The sequence below is a fragment of the Oratosquilla oratoria genome, chromosome 2, assembly GCF_046742065.1.
Source record: "Oratosquilla oratoria isolate Oo_2021 chromosome 2, ASM4674206v1, whole genome shotgun sequence".
Classification (NCBI taxonomy): domain Eukaryota; kingdom Metazoa; phylum Arthropoda; class Malacostraca; order Stomatopoda; family Squillidae; genus Oratosquilla; species Oratosquilla oratoria.
Genome location: NC_134778.1, coordinates 88,659,837 through 88,676,909, shown reverse-complemented (window position 1 = coordinate 88,676,909; position 17,073 = coordinate 88,659,837). Strand labels below are relative to the sequence as shown.

Genomic DNA, 17,073 nt, shown 5'->3' with positions numbered 1-17,073 from the left:
CATCCATACGTATATATGTGTACACACATAATCATATACCTATAGACGGTCAATCAAATCAGTCATCCTGAGTCCACTACTGAACAAAGGCCTCATTCATAGAATTTCAGGATTCACACGACCGCGCCAACCTCTGGTACGCCACTCCTGCAAACTTTTCAATCTCGTCTCTCCACCTTCTGCCTGGTCTCCCTCTTCCACGCTTCCCATCTCGGGGCGTCCACTCAGTAACACGCTTCCTCTATTGCTCATCAGTCGTTCACATTAACTTATCTGCCCAATTCCACTTTCTCTCTTTTACCGCCTTCACAATATCTTCCACTCTAGTCTGCTTTCTCACCCAATTTCTCTTTCGGTCTCTCAGCGTTATTTCCATCATTGATCTCTCCATTCTCCTCTGTAGTCTTTAGCTTTGACTGAATCGCCTTCGTCAGTTTCCAAGTCTCATCCGTAGATTATTACTGGCAGAATGTAGATTATAAAATTTACGTTTTATTGTACTTACCAAACATTTTCCAACCGATTGTAATACTTCATGATACTTGGTCACTTTCACCATCTGGCCTAAACGATTATACTCTTCAACTTCTTCAAGACTCTTACCATCGATTATAATCTCTTTAACTTTGAACTTTCGTGTTGAATATTACTTTGTACTTTTATTAATTTTTAAACCTACTTTGAGACTTTCCTTGTTCAGATCACTCAGCATATCTTGCAAGTATTTTCTTTCTGAAATAAGAATGTCAACCTCAAATCTTAGGTGGTTAAAATATTCGCCATTAATCTTCAAACCTTCTGAAAATCTCTTCTAAGCAACTTGTGAATAATTTGGGTGAAACTGCCGTACTCCTTCCTTGATCTTAATCTTTTCTGTGTCTTTATGTAGTCGAACTACAGCGGTACCTTTCGCATAATCCTTTTCTAGAACCCTTACGATCTGTTCGTTTGTACCATGTTTGTATGGCGAGCTTAGTATTGCTATTTGTTCTACCGAGTCCCAGGCCTTCTCGTAATCTACAAAAGCTAAACAAAGAGGTATATTGTAATCTGCCGTTTTCTCCATAAGTTGGTTCAACACCTGCAAATGGTCTAGAGTCGAATATCCGCTTCTAAAGCCTGCCTGTTCTCTCGGTCGGTTTCCATCTAAAACTTGACTTAGGTCTATTTGTAAAGATCTTGGAGCATACTTTATTGGCATTTGATAGCATACTAATCAGTCGGTATTTACCGAGGTCCTTCTGGTTTCAGTTTTTATGGAACAAAATCACTAGCATTGCACCACGATTCAGGAACGCTTTCTTGACGTAAGCACTTGGTGTACAACTGAGCTAATATGAACTTCCCCTGCGTCTTTCAAAAGATCTATCGATATACCATCTTCCCCAGGTGCTTTTCCCAGTTTCATATTTTTAGAGCAAATTCTACTTCCTTTGTAACTTCTGGTACACTACTAACGTCTACAGACGTATTTACTAACTCAGCTACGGTCTTCGACGAGTAAAGCTCTTGGTAAAATTCTTCTACTCTTTTTACCATTGTCTCTGCATTTAATTATCTCTCCATTTCTTTCTTTCAAGCATATTATTTGCTGTCTTCCTAAAGCATGCCTGCACTCGGTCCCTTTAATTTTACCTTTCCCAATAGTTTCCTCTATTTCATCCATGTTTCTCTTTTCTCAGATCTCTTGTCTTTTGTTGATAAGCTTGTTTAGTTCTACTCTTTCTATTTCGTCTCTCCTGCTCTTAATTTATATAGTCCTTCTTCTTTTAATTAGGGCATTTGTAGCTTTGGAGCATTTGTTTTCTCTAATATTTTTGCACTTCCTACTATCTCTGCCGATTCCCTAATAATATTCACTAAACTCAGTCATACCTTCGACGGTGTCCTAGTTAGTTCTTAGAGCTTCGAATCTATTTTATTTTCTAACTGAAATTTCTGTGGTGTGTGTGTGTGTGTGTGTGTGTGTGTGTGTGTGTGTGTGTGTGTGTGTGTGTGTGTGTGTGTGTGTGTGTGTGTGTGTGTGTGTGTGTGTGTGTGTGTGTGTGTGTGTGTGTGTGTGTGTGTGTGTGTGTGTGTGTGTGTGTGTGTGTGTGTGACAAACACGTACAATACAAACAGAAGAGGTTTACGTCTTTTTACACATTCCGGGACTTCAATGCAAAGCCAACATGAACAATGAAACGAAAGAGAAGGAATAGTAAGAGGGTGCCATTCCCTTTTTACTCCGCCAGACAAACAAACATGTCATACAGAATCGAAAGTCCAAAGACAGAAGTCTTACCTTGCACCACCTGCCGTCTGGAGGTGGCAGCCTCCTCGCACCGAGCCTCCCGGAGGGCGGGACTCGAGGAGGAGGAAGAGGAGGAGGAGGTGGAGGAGGAGGACGTGCTTGTGGCTACTGTCGTAGGCGTGGTCGCGGGGCGCTGCCCAGAGGCGAGCGCCGCCCGTTGGGTGAGGTGGGCGGTGGCCACACTGTAAGGCGGAGGGAGGGGGCGCTCCGGGTACGGAGGCGGGAGGTCGCGGGAGTGACCCCCCAGCGGCGACAGGTCGTGGGCCGGGGGCAGGTCATGCGGCTGAAGGTCCTGCGCCGACAAGTATCGGGTTGGCACGCAGGTGATGACGGAAGGGCGTGCGTGGGCAGGGACGATATTGGGGCGGGGGTGGTAGGGTGGGGGCGAGGGCGAGCTGGTCATGGCGAGGGCAGACAAGGCTGTCGTGCTACTCTGCGATGACGTGGAGGACGAGGAGGAGGTTGTGGAAGGCATGTGCGTGGGTGGAGGAGTCCGACGTTTGGTGGTCATGTCCAAAGGACCGTCATGGTCCATGGAGGAGGAGGAAGAGGGGCTGAGGGCGTGAGTGAAGGCGTAGGTGTAGGGGTATGAGTAGGGGTAGGGGGGTGGGGAGGGAGAGTCCACGACGTTGATCTCGTCCTCACTCGAGCATCCAGGCGGGCTGCGGACAAGGAGAACAAGTCACTATTACTCCTCTCATTCCAACGTTAGAATTAACATAAACTTTATGAGGCACATCTTAGCACGCCCAAGGAAAATTATGATCATAGTAATTACAATAATGATGATTACAATAATATAGTAACAATATATATAATTCCTGGTGTATAAATCCACGTCAAATTTGACTCTTCCCCAGCGAGTCATGTACGTTGTTCTTGCTGCCGTCATGCGATTTCGTTCAGTTCTGATAGAGTCTCTCTCCACCAGTTACCCAAAATTAAAAAAGTCCTTTTATAATGGCCCTCACGTTAGTGGCCACTTTGGAAGAAATAAATAAAATACTCAATACACAAATGAAATGTGGTGGTGCAGGAGGTCAGGGAGGGCGAAGAGGCCAGAAGTTGAATCAGTTCAGCATACACACACACATATATATATATTTTTATTAGTCCTCACTCCTGGCCCTCACTCCCGTCCTCACCTCTTCTGTGGCCGTCCCACGATCTTACTGACCCGCAAATGATCCCATAGGACACGCTCGCGCGACCCAGCCGTGTGACTCGACCCAAAGCTTCCTTGAGGCCCACGGGTGGGACAAAGACTCCTTGAAGACACACGCGCAGTACCAGCATCGGCCAACGATGACTACCCTGCATATCGGCCAACCACGTGATGATGAACACTGGATTCATTGCGGAAAGCATACCCTCTATATTCGTGAGTCACTGGAGTCAGAACGTTTTGCCTCCGACTCCCCACGCATCACACTTGACCTCACGCCAATTGGGAGCACGGGTCATTAGTTGCCCATGTATATAAAGGCTGGACGAATACCGCTGATTCAGATCACCTTGCAGCATCATACGAGCCTGGTTCGCTACTCCTTGGTTTCTCACCACCTCCTCCCCCCCTCCCCCGCAAGCAGATCATATTGGGACATGAATCACAGTCGTCTCCTCCCTCACTACCCCCTCCCCCTTTTCTCGCCCTTAGAACTGAGATATCATTATTAGCGCCCAACATTTATTTCTAGATAAACAAATTCTCTCCATCATAGCTTGCCTCAACTAGTCTAATATATATATATATATATATATATATATATATATATACATATATATATATATATATAATATATATATCTGTGTGTGTGTGTGTGTGTGTGTGTGTGTGTGTAAACACACACACACACACACACACACACACACACACACACGAACTATTCCTGCCAAAACAAAACACCTTGGAACACGATCATATTCGACAGTAGTCCCGGAGACCATCGCAAAATTATGGAAAGTGTTCGGAAATGGGGCAGTAAGGTGGGTGAGGGAGAGAGTGATTAGTGGAAACTTGGAGAAGAAGACCTAGCCTACCTGGTACAAGGTCGGTGAAGAGAGGAGGCGGGAGTGGGGGGGGGTATGGGGGCTGCTAGGCGTAATGGGGAGACAGGGGGGGGAGACTCAGCATAAGCTTTGTCGGTAAGGCTTCTTGTTGTGGGCACAAAGGAAGCTCTACTTGGAAAAGGAAGGAGGGAGGGAGGGCGGGAGTAGCTTGGAAGGCGGGAGTGGAGGAGTGGAGGGAGAAGTTGGGGCGATGGAAGTAGGGGCTAGGAAGAAGCGAAAGAAGGAAGGAAAGAGGGAGTGTATGAAAGGAATGGAGGGAGTTGAGAGAGGGAAGATGACAAGGATTGAAGAAATAGTCTAAAAGAGACCGACGTGGGGAAACCTCGACGCACTGGTCACCGCCACGGTACTTTGCTCTTCCTCACGCGTATGCTGCTACTCATGTCACTTGTGCCACGTCGACAGACAGGGAAATGCCCGAGCACTCAAGCAAAAGGTGTCGGGTGGGGAGGGGGGTTAGTTATGCAAAGCTGAGGCACTCGGGCCATAAGCCATGGCCAGGAGATAATACACACGAGATAGTACGGTAAATGTAAAATGCTGAGCAATAGTGTCCCACAGAGAACAAGCACAGAGTGCATGTCCTCCCACTATGTAAAAACATGTTAACAAGTAACAATATTCATCTAGTTTTAAGACTTAGGTAATGACCTATATTGCTGACAACTCGACCCATTATTCACAAATATGGCAATTTCATTACATGCTTCTGTCATGCGGAACAATTGTATATACCTGTGTGTGTGTGTGTGTGTGTGTGTGTGTGTGTGTGTGTGTGTGTGTGTGTGTGTGTGTGTGTGTGAGAGAGAGAGAGAGAGAGAGAGAGAGAGAGAAAGAGAGAATTGCGCATGTTAGTGTGTGTGTGTTCGTGTGAATGTATATGTTAGCGTACGTGAGTACCTGAGTGTGTGTATTAGAGAGGGAGTGTGCGTGTTCGTGTGAGCGTGTATGTTTGTGTGCGCGCGTAAGTGTGTGTAAGCGCGTGTACATGACCTTTTTTCTACAATTTCATATATACTTTACAAATCATCTACCACATAAAAAAAGTAATCCGAACGGCCTACGTGACGTTTGTACAATGACTCATACCACTGACCGAAGATAAAAAGAGGAATTTGTTATCTTGGTGACTCACTCCCCTATCTCTGGCTACATTATCTCCCCACACCTTGAGGAAGGCTTTCCCTCTTCAAGACAGTCTTATCTCTTACGTCACGAGAGCGGGTGACGGGAGGGCTTATCGAGGAGGACCCTCCGTTCCTCGAGGACGGTCTTCCTTCTACACTCCACTTCTCTTGCCACGGGAAGACGTGACTCCAAGCGAGACGCGACGTAAGGCGAGACACGGCGTTAAGACAACGTAAAGCGAGGCACGACATTAAGACGAGAAGGTAAGACGCGACGTAAAGCGAGGCACGACGTTCAGACGTGATGGTAAGACACGACGCAAAGCGACACGCGACGTAAAGCGAGACACGGCATTAAGACAACGTAAAGCGAGACACGACATTAAGACGAGAAGGTAAGACGCGACGTAAAGCGAGGCACGACGTTCAGACGTGATGGTAAGACGCGACGCAAAGCGAGACGCGAAGCAACACGAACGCAGCATAGACGTCTCAGAGATCACAGTGGACGGGGGTCGAGCGAACAATGCAACACAACACAAGGAACTGGCAAGAGAGGTGGCGCTCGATTCCACCAGATAAGTCGAGGCGCCGCGGGAGAAGACGACGCGGATCTTCGCACTGAACCGTGACAAAGGTGGTTCCAATTATTATCCCCTTCTGCATCGAATGGCATTCCGTCTGTCGCCAGGCTATTTCATTAAACTGTTCCTAATCCTATCCATTAACAGTTTTATCAAATGTGAACGAGAGGGCACACACGCGCACATGCACACAAAGTCCACTGATAATACAATACGCATGCCTCGTCTCTTTAACGCTTATTCAACACATAGATACTGGCAATCCTCACATATTTTCCTGGATGGCACCAAACGATTTTATTCAACAGACATCAACCCACACACACAGTTGGGTTAAAGGGCCATCGTGACAACCCCTCCCCCCTTACCATCTCTCCCTCACATCACTAATTCCAACACTGCCTCCTTGGAAGCCTCTTCTTACGCTCTTCCATGTCCCAAACCCACAACGAAAGCAGGCCGAGCCAGAGCGAGCCTTGTGTGCGCGCGCGCGTGCGTGCGTGAAACACTGAAGTGCGTGGCTATGTCGCACGCTTGGCTCTTCCTCCCCCCTCCTCACCCTCCTCCACCGCCCATAAGAAGTCAGACAGACCTTGGTGGTCACCAGGAATGCCGCCGAGGTTTCACACGCGAAAATCAAGCGTGGTATTATCACCTTGGCAACGCCGAGGACATCACGGTGTGTTGCGGGTCGCGGCTGGACCAAGAGGGAGAAAAAGAGAGAGGGAGGGAGGGAGGGAGAGAAAGAGAGAGAGAGAGAGAGAGAGAGAGAGAGAGAGAGAGAGAGAGAGAGAGAGAGAGAGAGAGAGAGAGAGAGAGAGAGAGAGAGAGAGAGAGAGAGAGAGAGAGAGAGAGAGAGAGAGAGAGAGAGAGAGAGAGAGATGAGAAATGAGAAATTCACACTCTGCCTTTGGAGATCCTATATCTCGGCGGTGGATCGGTTGGCATCCTGCCCCCCCCCACCCCACCCCTCCCGACTCTCGCTCGCTCTTGCCAGGCCAGCTGCGCTCTTCCTCTGCCTCTGCCGCTTCCCGCTGCACTTCGAACACTTCAAGATAATATTGCCGCAACGTTATACGACCGAGTACGCACCTGCAACACCTCCGCGGTTCGATTCCCCGAAAGTGCTGTCCAGTCTCACGTCCCTGGTCGGTGCGAGGTCTAATGACGTATAATTTTGATTCGAAAGAATCTCCGCCCCTCGTTTCATGCAACTGGTTAGCGTGTATGGGTGGACAAATAGGGGGGTGGGGTTTCCACTGTCATAGCATAATCTAGATTAAGTGTAAGCTCGTCCCCGCCACCTCCCGGCCTCTGATAAAAATGATTTAGTTATATTAGGTCACGCTCTTCCCAACTCTACCTCAAGTGATGGTTTGGTGTGAGAGTCTGAAGTCAAGAAGGAATTCGATCTCACACCTTGTGATCTTAAGTCAATGCATTGCGAGCTACATTTATTATTTCATTTTTACCTGACTTCCAGGCAGACCTACCTATCTCAATAGTTGTACTATCCCCTACAGTTGTAAACCCAACCAAGTTTGTACCTCGTATGCCTGAGAGTACTTCTGCTGTATGAGAGAAGCACGTTTTTTTTTCTTTTGTGTGTGTGTGTGTGTGTGTGTGTGTGTGTGTGTGTGTGTGTGTGTGTGTGTGTGTGTGTGTGTGTGTGTGTGTGTGTGTGTGTGTGTGTGCATGCGTAACACGCGACGCATGCATACGTGCGCTTAAGAGTGGGCGGGCCGCGCACGTGGGCCTCAGTGCGTGACAGAGGCGCTACACAAGCCGACGCCATCATTAACACTATCAAGATGGTGACACATATACCAATTCTGTTCCGGATAAATATGAACTAATGGGGTGAGGGGGTTGGGGGGGGAGGAGACTTAGACCTCAACAAGCTAAAATCTGTGACCTATTCTGGATGAAGTCCACATTCACGTGCATTGGAATAAAAAAAAATCAGCTTTAACCAGAATGAATTGTAAAGACGGCGACACCGTGTTCATGTGGAGGGGGTTAACAAGACACTCAATTCCGTGGCACCTCCCTTCCCTCCCCGTTTCCCTGGGAGTCTCCTCCTTCTCGATTAACCTCCTTCTGTGTCGGATGGTACTCTCCCAATGACCCTGGCCGCCGGCACATAATTCCATTCATCTTCATGGCACTGACACCCCCCACCTTGGGTGTGGGGGGAGGGGGGAAAGGGGTGATGAAGGGAGAGCCAGAACGGCCACAAGGCGGCGGGAAAAGAATCAACCACTTAGTCTAAGTGTGGTCTGTCTTGTCATGAGGTCATGAGGTCTTGTAAAGAGAGACTCGGCGGCAACAAACTCATGAGGCTGAATTGCTGCAAGAATTTCCTGAACGGCGACACTGTCAGGCACGCCTGGGCCAGGATGCCAGGCAGCGACGACCAGCAGGCAGCGGCGCACAGGGTGCGCTGCCGAAGTCGTTCCCTTACTTTTTCACTCCATCTCCTCATTTCCCCTTCGTAAGTTCTCAACATTCATGTGGTTCCCCTTCATTTTCCTCCCAAATCCCATCCCGCCAAAACAGGTTAACGAAAATAATAATAAATATAAATTAATAAATAAATAAAATAATAATCATGAAATGTTGATGGTTAATAAAATAATAATATCAATAATTACAATAAATATGTAAAATAATAATCATAAAATACTGATGAAGAGAAACCCTCTGCTTTAAAGTTGACAATTATAATCATCTTATATTTGATAGTTTTTTTTTTTTGTGATTCCTCACATTATATAGAAAAGAATAATTTGTAGCAGCAGGGGCCTTTTAAATTCTTGTTATATCCCCAGATTGTGAACCACCGAGTCCTAAATCAACCAAGCAAGCATGATCTGGTGGAGTAACAATGGTTTACTAAATAACGTTTTATACAAAGACTGACGAAATAAACAACAATGGGGCAAACCAACACAGCCCTACAGAACAATACCTACTGTGACAGCAAATAACACGAAACCAGTGAGTCGGTCATACATGATGATACACCCTGTATTGCACCACGTGTAACGTTCGGCTTCACTCTCTCCCGGGAGACCAACAGTACCCTTGTCCCGGCCATCCGAGACCAAAGGGCAAAGGTTACACGCTCGGAACGCTACGCCAATTCCACGAAAACAAACAATGGACGGGCGTCTTTGTAAAAGGTAATTTTTCATTATTTATTATTATAATTATTATTACAGTATTATCATTATCATTATTATATTATTATTATTATTATTATTATTATTTCCGCTTTGCCACTTCCGGTAGCACCCGGCGCCAAGCGATTTCATTCTACGAGCTCATTCGAAAATGTCCGATTACACTATTCTCTTGTTGGTCTACTGTTGATCACGAGTCTAGCACGTGGTCCTAGAACACCAAGGTCCAACTACACACGCGCACACATACAATTTCCACATTTCATTCAAATGAAGAACCTGAATGAAAAATATAAAGAGGAAGATGTGTGTGTGCGCGCGCGCGCGTGTGTGTAGGCATCGCTCGGCTGGCTGTCCGGGTGTGAGATACTCCATGTAAGAAACTGGTAATACCGAGGTGAATTCCCGGTCCACGCCACCCTCACCCGCCACCCCACCCTCCTCTCATTAAATAGAGCAATATCTTGTTCATGAGAACGCTTCGAGTCAAAACTCAAAAATAGACATACAAAACTACAATAATAAATAACGTAAATGTAAGGTAAAAAAAAATAAAATAAAGTGACAAAAAATTAATAAACCAAATCATCTTCTTCATGAAGACGCTTTCATCATCGACATTAGTAATAATAATAATAATAATAATAATAATAAATATAATAATAATCACAGTAAAATAATAATTATAATAAAACAAAATAATTACTAAATAAAACAGAAAACAAAGGTAAGGACTAACAAAATATAATAATAACAATTATATGAGTATTATGTACTCTCCAACATTTTTGTTTTGGCAGAGACTAGACGCTCAGGAAGGGGAGGACCACAGCATGAAAGCTCTTTCGACCGACCGGGACCCCCCCCCAGCAGGTAGCTCCCCAGCTGTACAATAAAATCGTATGGTATGAAAAACAAAAACAGAATTGCATGGTACTAAAGGTGTTAATAGTAGTAGAAGTATTAGTAGAAGTAGTAGTGGTGATAGTACTTGCTTCAATACATGGGGCCCTTCTCACTGATACGAGTTATGCCGTCCAGGCGATTTTATTCATGCGAAGGAATAAAAAGAGTTGAGTCGAGACCCCCCCTTTTGTTCTGAGTGTATTTCCCGTTAGCTGAATGGAATCGCGTGGTTTTAGCTATAAACAAATATTCTGCCAGGTAAAGATGATGAAATGTGACGCCACTCCCATTGCAGTGCAACCAACGCGTGACAATGTCACAAGTGACAGGAGGAGGAGGAGGAATGAGGGGGACAAAGAGATACAAGACGAGAACGAGGACGAGGAGGAAGAGGAGGAAATAGAAGAGAAAAATAAAAAAGAGGAGGATGAAGAGGAGAAATACAACGTGAAGGAGGAAGAGGAGGGGAAAGAAGACGAGGAGGAAGAAAAAGAAGATGAGGAGGAGAAGAAAGTGAAGAAGAAAGAAGACGAGAAGAAAAAATAAGTGGAGGAAGAGGAGAAGTGGAAGAGAAATAAATCGTGAAGGAGGAAGAGTAAAGAAGAAAAGTAGAGGAGGAGAAAAAGACGTGAAGAAAAAAATAGGAGGAAGATGAGGGATAAGAAAGAAGACGAGGAAGAGGAAGTGGAAGCGAAGCGTGAAGGAGGAAGAGGAGGAAAAAAAGAAAGAAAACGAGACGGAGGAAGAAGGAAAAGGAAGAAAAAGAAGAGGAGAAAGAGAAGAAGAAAGACGAGAAGAATAAAAAAAATAAGGAATGGAGGAAGATGAGGAAGAAGAGAAAGAAGAGGAGGAGGAAGTGGAAGAGAAAGATGATGATGAGGAGGAGGAGCAGGCAGCCTGGCCGCCGCAAATAATGGCGCGCCTAGTTCTGTGGCATTTCCTTCGCTCCCATAATCAGCGTCGACGCTGCGGCCGCCACCACGGATGCGATCGTCAGTGGTTTGTTTTTCTTATTTGTTTGTTTCCTTGCTGGTCCTCCCGAACCCAACTTCCACGTCCGGTAGTAACCTGCACTCCAAGCTTCGAATTTCAACTCAATTCATTCAAATAGCTGTGTTATAAGCAAACCGCATTCGTATTCGATATGAATTATGTTATCTACATGAATATGTGGAGGGGAATTCTACAATTGATCATATATATATATATATATATATATGTATATGTATATATATATGTATAGATATAGATACATACATATATATATATATATATATAATATATATATATATATATATATATATATATATATATATATATATATTCTACACACATCAGTCTTCTTGTTCTTCCAAAACAACTCAGCAATGTTAAGCTTCACACTGGCATCGTCATTATTAGTCAAAATTGACTGTCTATCAATTGCCCCTCCCATTTATGAGGGAAATGGAAGCTCTGGTTATTGCTGACAAAATGCAATTTTTGGTGGGGAGGGGCGTGGGTATGTATACAAGTGCCTTTTAGTATATATAGGTATCTACAACATCGTTTACACAGCTGCATAATAAAATCATACAACACCATCAATATCTGAAACAGAATCCAATCTCACACCATCCTTTACACTGACGATTGACACATCTTATTCAGATTAGGGACGCAACGAAACAGTTCAACCCTTCGATACAGTAACGTCCCTTGCTGGTTCTTTCCGCGGTAATGTCAGACGAATTTATTTAGCTTACGAAGGGTGGAACACGTCTGGAGTAACACCTTGACGACAATGCTAGCAACATCCCAAGATATTCTGGCCTGGCTATCCTTTGACAATTACAGACATGGACATACATGCGGCCACCCACCCACCCACACACACACACACACACACACACACACACACACACACATATATATATATATATATATATATATATATATATATATATATATATATATATATATATATATATATATAATCAAGGTATCATAGGTATCTTTTTACATGTCACGAGCACAATAGCAAACGTACTATTTTCATCACTATGGACCTAAGTACTTTGCCTGTAATTACAAAATATGTACTGATCATGTTTATGAATGTAGTGTACGAATGTAATATATATATATATATATATATATATATATATATATATATACATATACATATATATATATATATATATATATATATATGATGTATGTAATGTAAGTATGCACCTATGTGTATGTATATATCTAAAATTTATGAGGTATCTACTACACACATTCTACATCGACTTTAATGAATGTTGATTACGTATGCCGTCGTCATACAAACTATAACTGCCATATAACGCGACCGTCCACATACAAAACACAACAGAACCTCATACGCTACACACGGCGCTGCAACAATACCAACAACAAACACACACACCTAATGCGGTTCCCATTCTAAGACCAGATTCAGAATACAGCTTAATTACTATGCGTCAAGAATATATAAAAAGACAAAAAATAAGTAAATAAATAAATTAGCCAAATCAGTGGTATCCTCTTGTGTGGAGCAGAGAAACAAGCGCCTAAGCAAACGCCACATCCAGAATATTCTGCAACGGCGGCGGCGGCGTCGACACCGACAAGCGCTTAGACCAACCGACTCTTCACCTCGCTCCGTCTTCCTTCCTGCTTTCCACCCCCACCCCCTCCTCCTCCCAGAATCCCGCACCCTCCCCCCCTCCTCTCCTCCTCCTCCCCAACCCGCCCGATCCCTCCCACTCCTTCCTGCTGCCTCGACTTCTGCTAGCATCTCCACCGGATGTTGCACAGCGGCTCTTGCATCGGGCAGAGCAAAAGTACGGCGGGAGGGAGGGGTAGCGAGGAGGAGGAGGAGGTGATGACGCGTGAGAGGGATGAGAAGTCAAGACTGAGGGCAAGCTCTCGGTTAAAGAAAGGCGAAAGAGACGAGCGGGCAGACAGACAGACTGGCAGACAGAAGCGGCGAGACAGATAAGCACACAAATAGAAACCTCGGAATGGATGATAGGTGCGCACACACGTACACACACATACATACACAGACACAAACACACACACACACATACACACTGAGAGGGAGAGAGAGAGAGAGAGAGAGAGAGAGAGAGAGAGAGAGAGAGAGAGAGAGAGAGAGAGAGAGAGAAAATGTAGACAAAACATGACCACTTCTTTAGCTCTCTCTTGACACGCACGATGATGCTAAGGCCGGATGTTCTGGCTCTTCATCCTGATTTATGTGCTAAATCTGGTCAGCCAGAAGGAAACCATCCCGCCTCTGTCTTGCGAGGAAGCAAGCAAGCAAGCATGCGTGCAAGCGGACATGCATGCGAGTAGCTGTGCAAATGCATCGCACGCACCACTCGGTCACTTGTTTGGGTACACCCCCTTCCCCGTCCCCGTCCCCCCAGGAAGCGCAGACAAACTCGCGCCAAAGCACACAGCACGTTCAGCAAAGGTGGTCTCAGTGCCTCCCAACAAATATACTCAAACGTTTGTTTATATCGCTGCGTACACGAACACAGACCTGTTTGTTTGCTATTTGAAGCTCTTCACCGTACACCACGCCGGCAGGGCTTTCCGACACCCTCCCTTCATGAGACTGGGCAGTTATCTTCGAGGCTGGCTCCGCGTGTGCCTCGCAGAAGTGTCTCGTAAACAAACATCCACACCACCACCCTCGGAAGTTCCTGGGCAGAGATCGGCCACTATGACTTGACGGAGACACTGAACTACAATGTGCGTTTAACCTTTGGGTGCAATACAGGACCGTCGGCCCATCCTGTGGGGAACGATGCAGGATCTGTACCTCACCATGGGAGTTCATCCGGCTTGGACTGTAGGGATGGTGCGGGGGGAACGTGTACCGTTGATGACACATTGCCTTCCTCCATGGCCACAAAGAAAACTGCCATAGCAATTCCATATCAACGGAAGAACAAAGGTTCTTGCTGACCTGAGTCACACAATGATTTTAGAATTATTTTTCACACACAAAAAAAAAAAAAACGCGAATTAAAACTCCAGTGTAATAGTCAGTGTCGATGTTGTTCCCGAAAATACGACAGCACCCGAGGTTCGGCTCATCGAAAGACGAGCAACTTTCCCGTGCAAGGAATGCGTGAATCCACACAATGCCGCCCATTGGACAGGTGATAAGCACCTTATGCACAGGATGGTACTCTTCTTTAAACTGGTTGTCGCTAAACTAATCTATTCATCTCAAAGGCAACCCCCGCCCCTATGTTTGAGGAATGGGGTTCACCTACCTACCTACCTACCTACCCAATCCACCTAACACCCACACCATCCACTACTCCTCTCCACCTCCCCATCCCGGCCCCAGTCTCTCAGTTCCTCTGACGTGTTTCTCTACTGCACCCGGTAAAACCCTCTCAATACTTTATTCTGGCTAACTCCAAACGATTTTATTCACTCAAATGCGAGGAGGAGGTAGAGTTCGGAAAAACAAAATCTAATCACTTGACTCCACCGAGGTAAAACTCAAATTCCACTACCCCCTATACTAATAATAATAATAATAATAATAATAATAATAATAACAATAATAATAATAATACAATAAAAACACGTACAATCCTACTGCCGTGTAGCGTTGTGTTTGGACCTCGCCACGTAACCAAAGAGGCACGGGATCGATAACCATCGGCTCCCAATGACTGTCCCTTACGCTATCCGAGTACATACGGCAAAGGTGGCACTTTAGGCTGTTTCTACGCTCCACTAATCAAAATTCCCTACCAACCAGCACTACTGACACCCACTCCACCACCCCCACCCTCTCCCTCTCCCTCCCTCCGATGGTCTGTGTAGCCTATTGACTCTTACTTGTCCGCCCACTACGATCGACCCTGCAAAGAACTAACCAGGCACCCACACATATACATGGAGGTCTTTTTGGCCCTGCCCCACTAGCGGTAGCCAATATCTCCATCACGGTCAAAGGGTTCCACCCCCACCACCACCACCCTCCCCCACCCACCCACTCCCTCGCACCCGCCCACCCCCTCGCGTCAAGGCCATGCTGCTCTTGGTGTCCTGCCCACTTACGCAGCAGCCCCATCCTCCTGGTCCGTGCTGTAGAGCGAAGAGCCAACCACCTCGCGGCAAGAGTGTGCTTAGACCTGTTTACATGCACACACGCATGTACACACGTACGCACGCACACACGCGCGCGCGATAATGCCTGTTTAATCATCAAGACAGTTACATACACACACGCAATTCTAGTACACAAATTGCTGCGGATGACAAAAGAAAAAAAAATCTTTTAGGATAAAAGGGACGAGAAAGATCAAGGGAGAAGTAAATGAGGAATAGAAGGAAGAAGTGAAGAAAGGAGGAAGCTGAAGAATTGGAATGGCAAAAGGAGGCGGATGTGTTCAGACCACCGAGAATTAAATTGTGCTTCTCGTTTGTCATGACAGAGCAAAAGAACTAACGACATTGTTGTCAAAAACAACTGATCACCCAGACCACGGGGAGTTCTGAGGAGTCCTGTCACGCATCACACTTGCACCCAAGGGAACTCCGCAACCCTGTATAGTGGACACATCGGCATGACTCACGAATTTCTCCTAATAATTTGTCACCTCAAGAACGGTACCTCAAAGGTTCACACAGGACAAAAGCACAAAGAACACTCTAATTAGATAGATGCTCGAGAAGGGAATATAAATATTGGAACCGATGAAAGATCAGCGGAGACTACCGATAATGTAAGCAATTTATATAAAGGACAAGACCCCGGCCATGAACTGAGAAAAAAATTGACTCTACAGCTTTGCTCCGCGTGATGACCTGCTATGGTACCGTATGGATCACCAATAACAGACTGAAGCTCCGACGGTTATTCCCACTTCAATTCATCTTTAGTATTATCCTACGCTTCCTGAACCCAAACTAACCCTCACCTCCATAGACAGTTTTGGTTGTCTGCGGGAGCGGTGTCCGGCGACCATAGTGCGCATGCCGGAAGACCAAGCATACGTCAGGCTTCCCCTGATGTTTTTAAAAGGTGATTGGCCGTACAACATGCTTAGTACACGTGTGTGTGTGTGTGTGTGTGTGTGTGTGTGTGTGTGTGTGTGTGTGTGTGTGTGTGTGTGTGTGTGTGTGTGTGTGTGTGTGTGAGAGAGAGAGAGAGAGAGAGAGAGAGAGAGAGAGAGAGAGAGAGAGAGAGGAGAGAGAGAGAGAGAGAGAGAGAGAGAGAGAGAGAGAGAGAGAGAGAGAGAGAGAGAGAGAGAGAGAGAGAGAGAGTCAGTGCGTGTTTCAGTTTTTGGGACCCAAAATTACCGTGGTGGTCCTTCGGTACGGGCGTCAAAGAAGATCCCTTCCTGCCGCCCATCTTCAAAACCCACCCTCTGACTTCCATGTGAAATTATAGCATCGAAGGATTAGCATTCGGTCTCTGGATGGGGTTCCAGAACTATAAGAATTCTGACAACACCTTCCCCCCACTACACACACATTTTTTCACATAAGGGTAACTGTCAACGGCTGTCTCCCTCCTCCTCCTCCTCCTACGAGGCTCCGATATAGAAACAGTTCCATACTGATACAACAGAGACAAGAGTCTAAATTCTACTTCCGGTGAGATCTGTGGGAGATGTCGTGGACCGTTGCCAGTTGCTGTGGGGCTGCGGCTTTCTAGTTGGCGAAAGTAGCAGCATTTATTATCTAGTTTTTTAGTTATTTTACAACTTACTTCCATCATCAACAACTTCCCCACTTTATTTCAAGAGTCCATTTTTACTCTCCTACGCTTTGGGTGAACATTTCTGAGAAAAAAAAAACACGCATAGCATATGTATAACATAAACATAATCTCTCTTTCTCACACACACACAAAATTACCTACCTGGGTGTGGATC

The 17,073-nt window shown here is 45.7% G+C and overlaps 1 protein-coding gene across 2 annotated transcripts in view; it reads right to left on the bottom strand.

Annotated features, from left to right (window-relative positions):
* The window catches only part of LOC143041009 (uncharacterized), a 224,323-nt gene that overhangs the window by 76,074 nt on the left and 131,176 nt on the right, over positions 1-17,073 (bottom strand). For both annotated transcript variants that reach the window (XM_076212551.1, XM_076212560.1), the window contains exons 2-3: positions 17,061-17,073; positions 2,285-2,955 (exon numbers count right to left, since the gene is read on the bottom strand). The exon at positions 17,061-17,073 is cut by the window's right edge and continues 90 nt beyond it. In XM_076212551.1, the coding sequence (XP_076068666.1) occupies positions 2,285-2,955; positions 17,061-17,073 (684 nt within the window). The remainder of the gene's footprint in view (positions 1-2,284; positions 2,956-17,060) is intronic.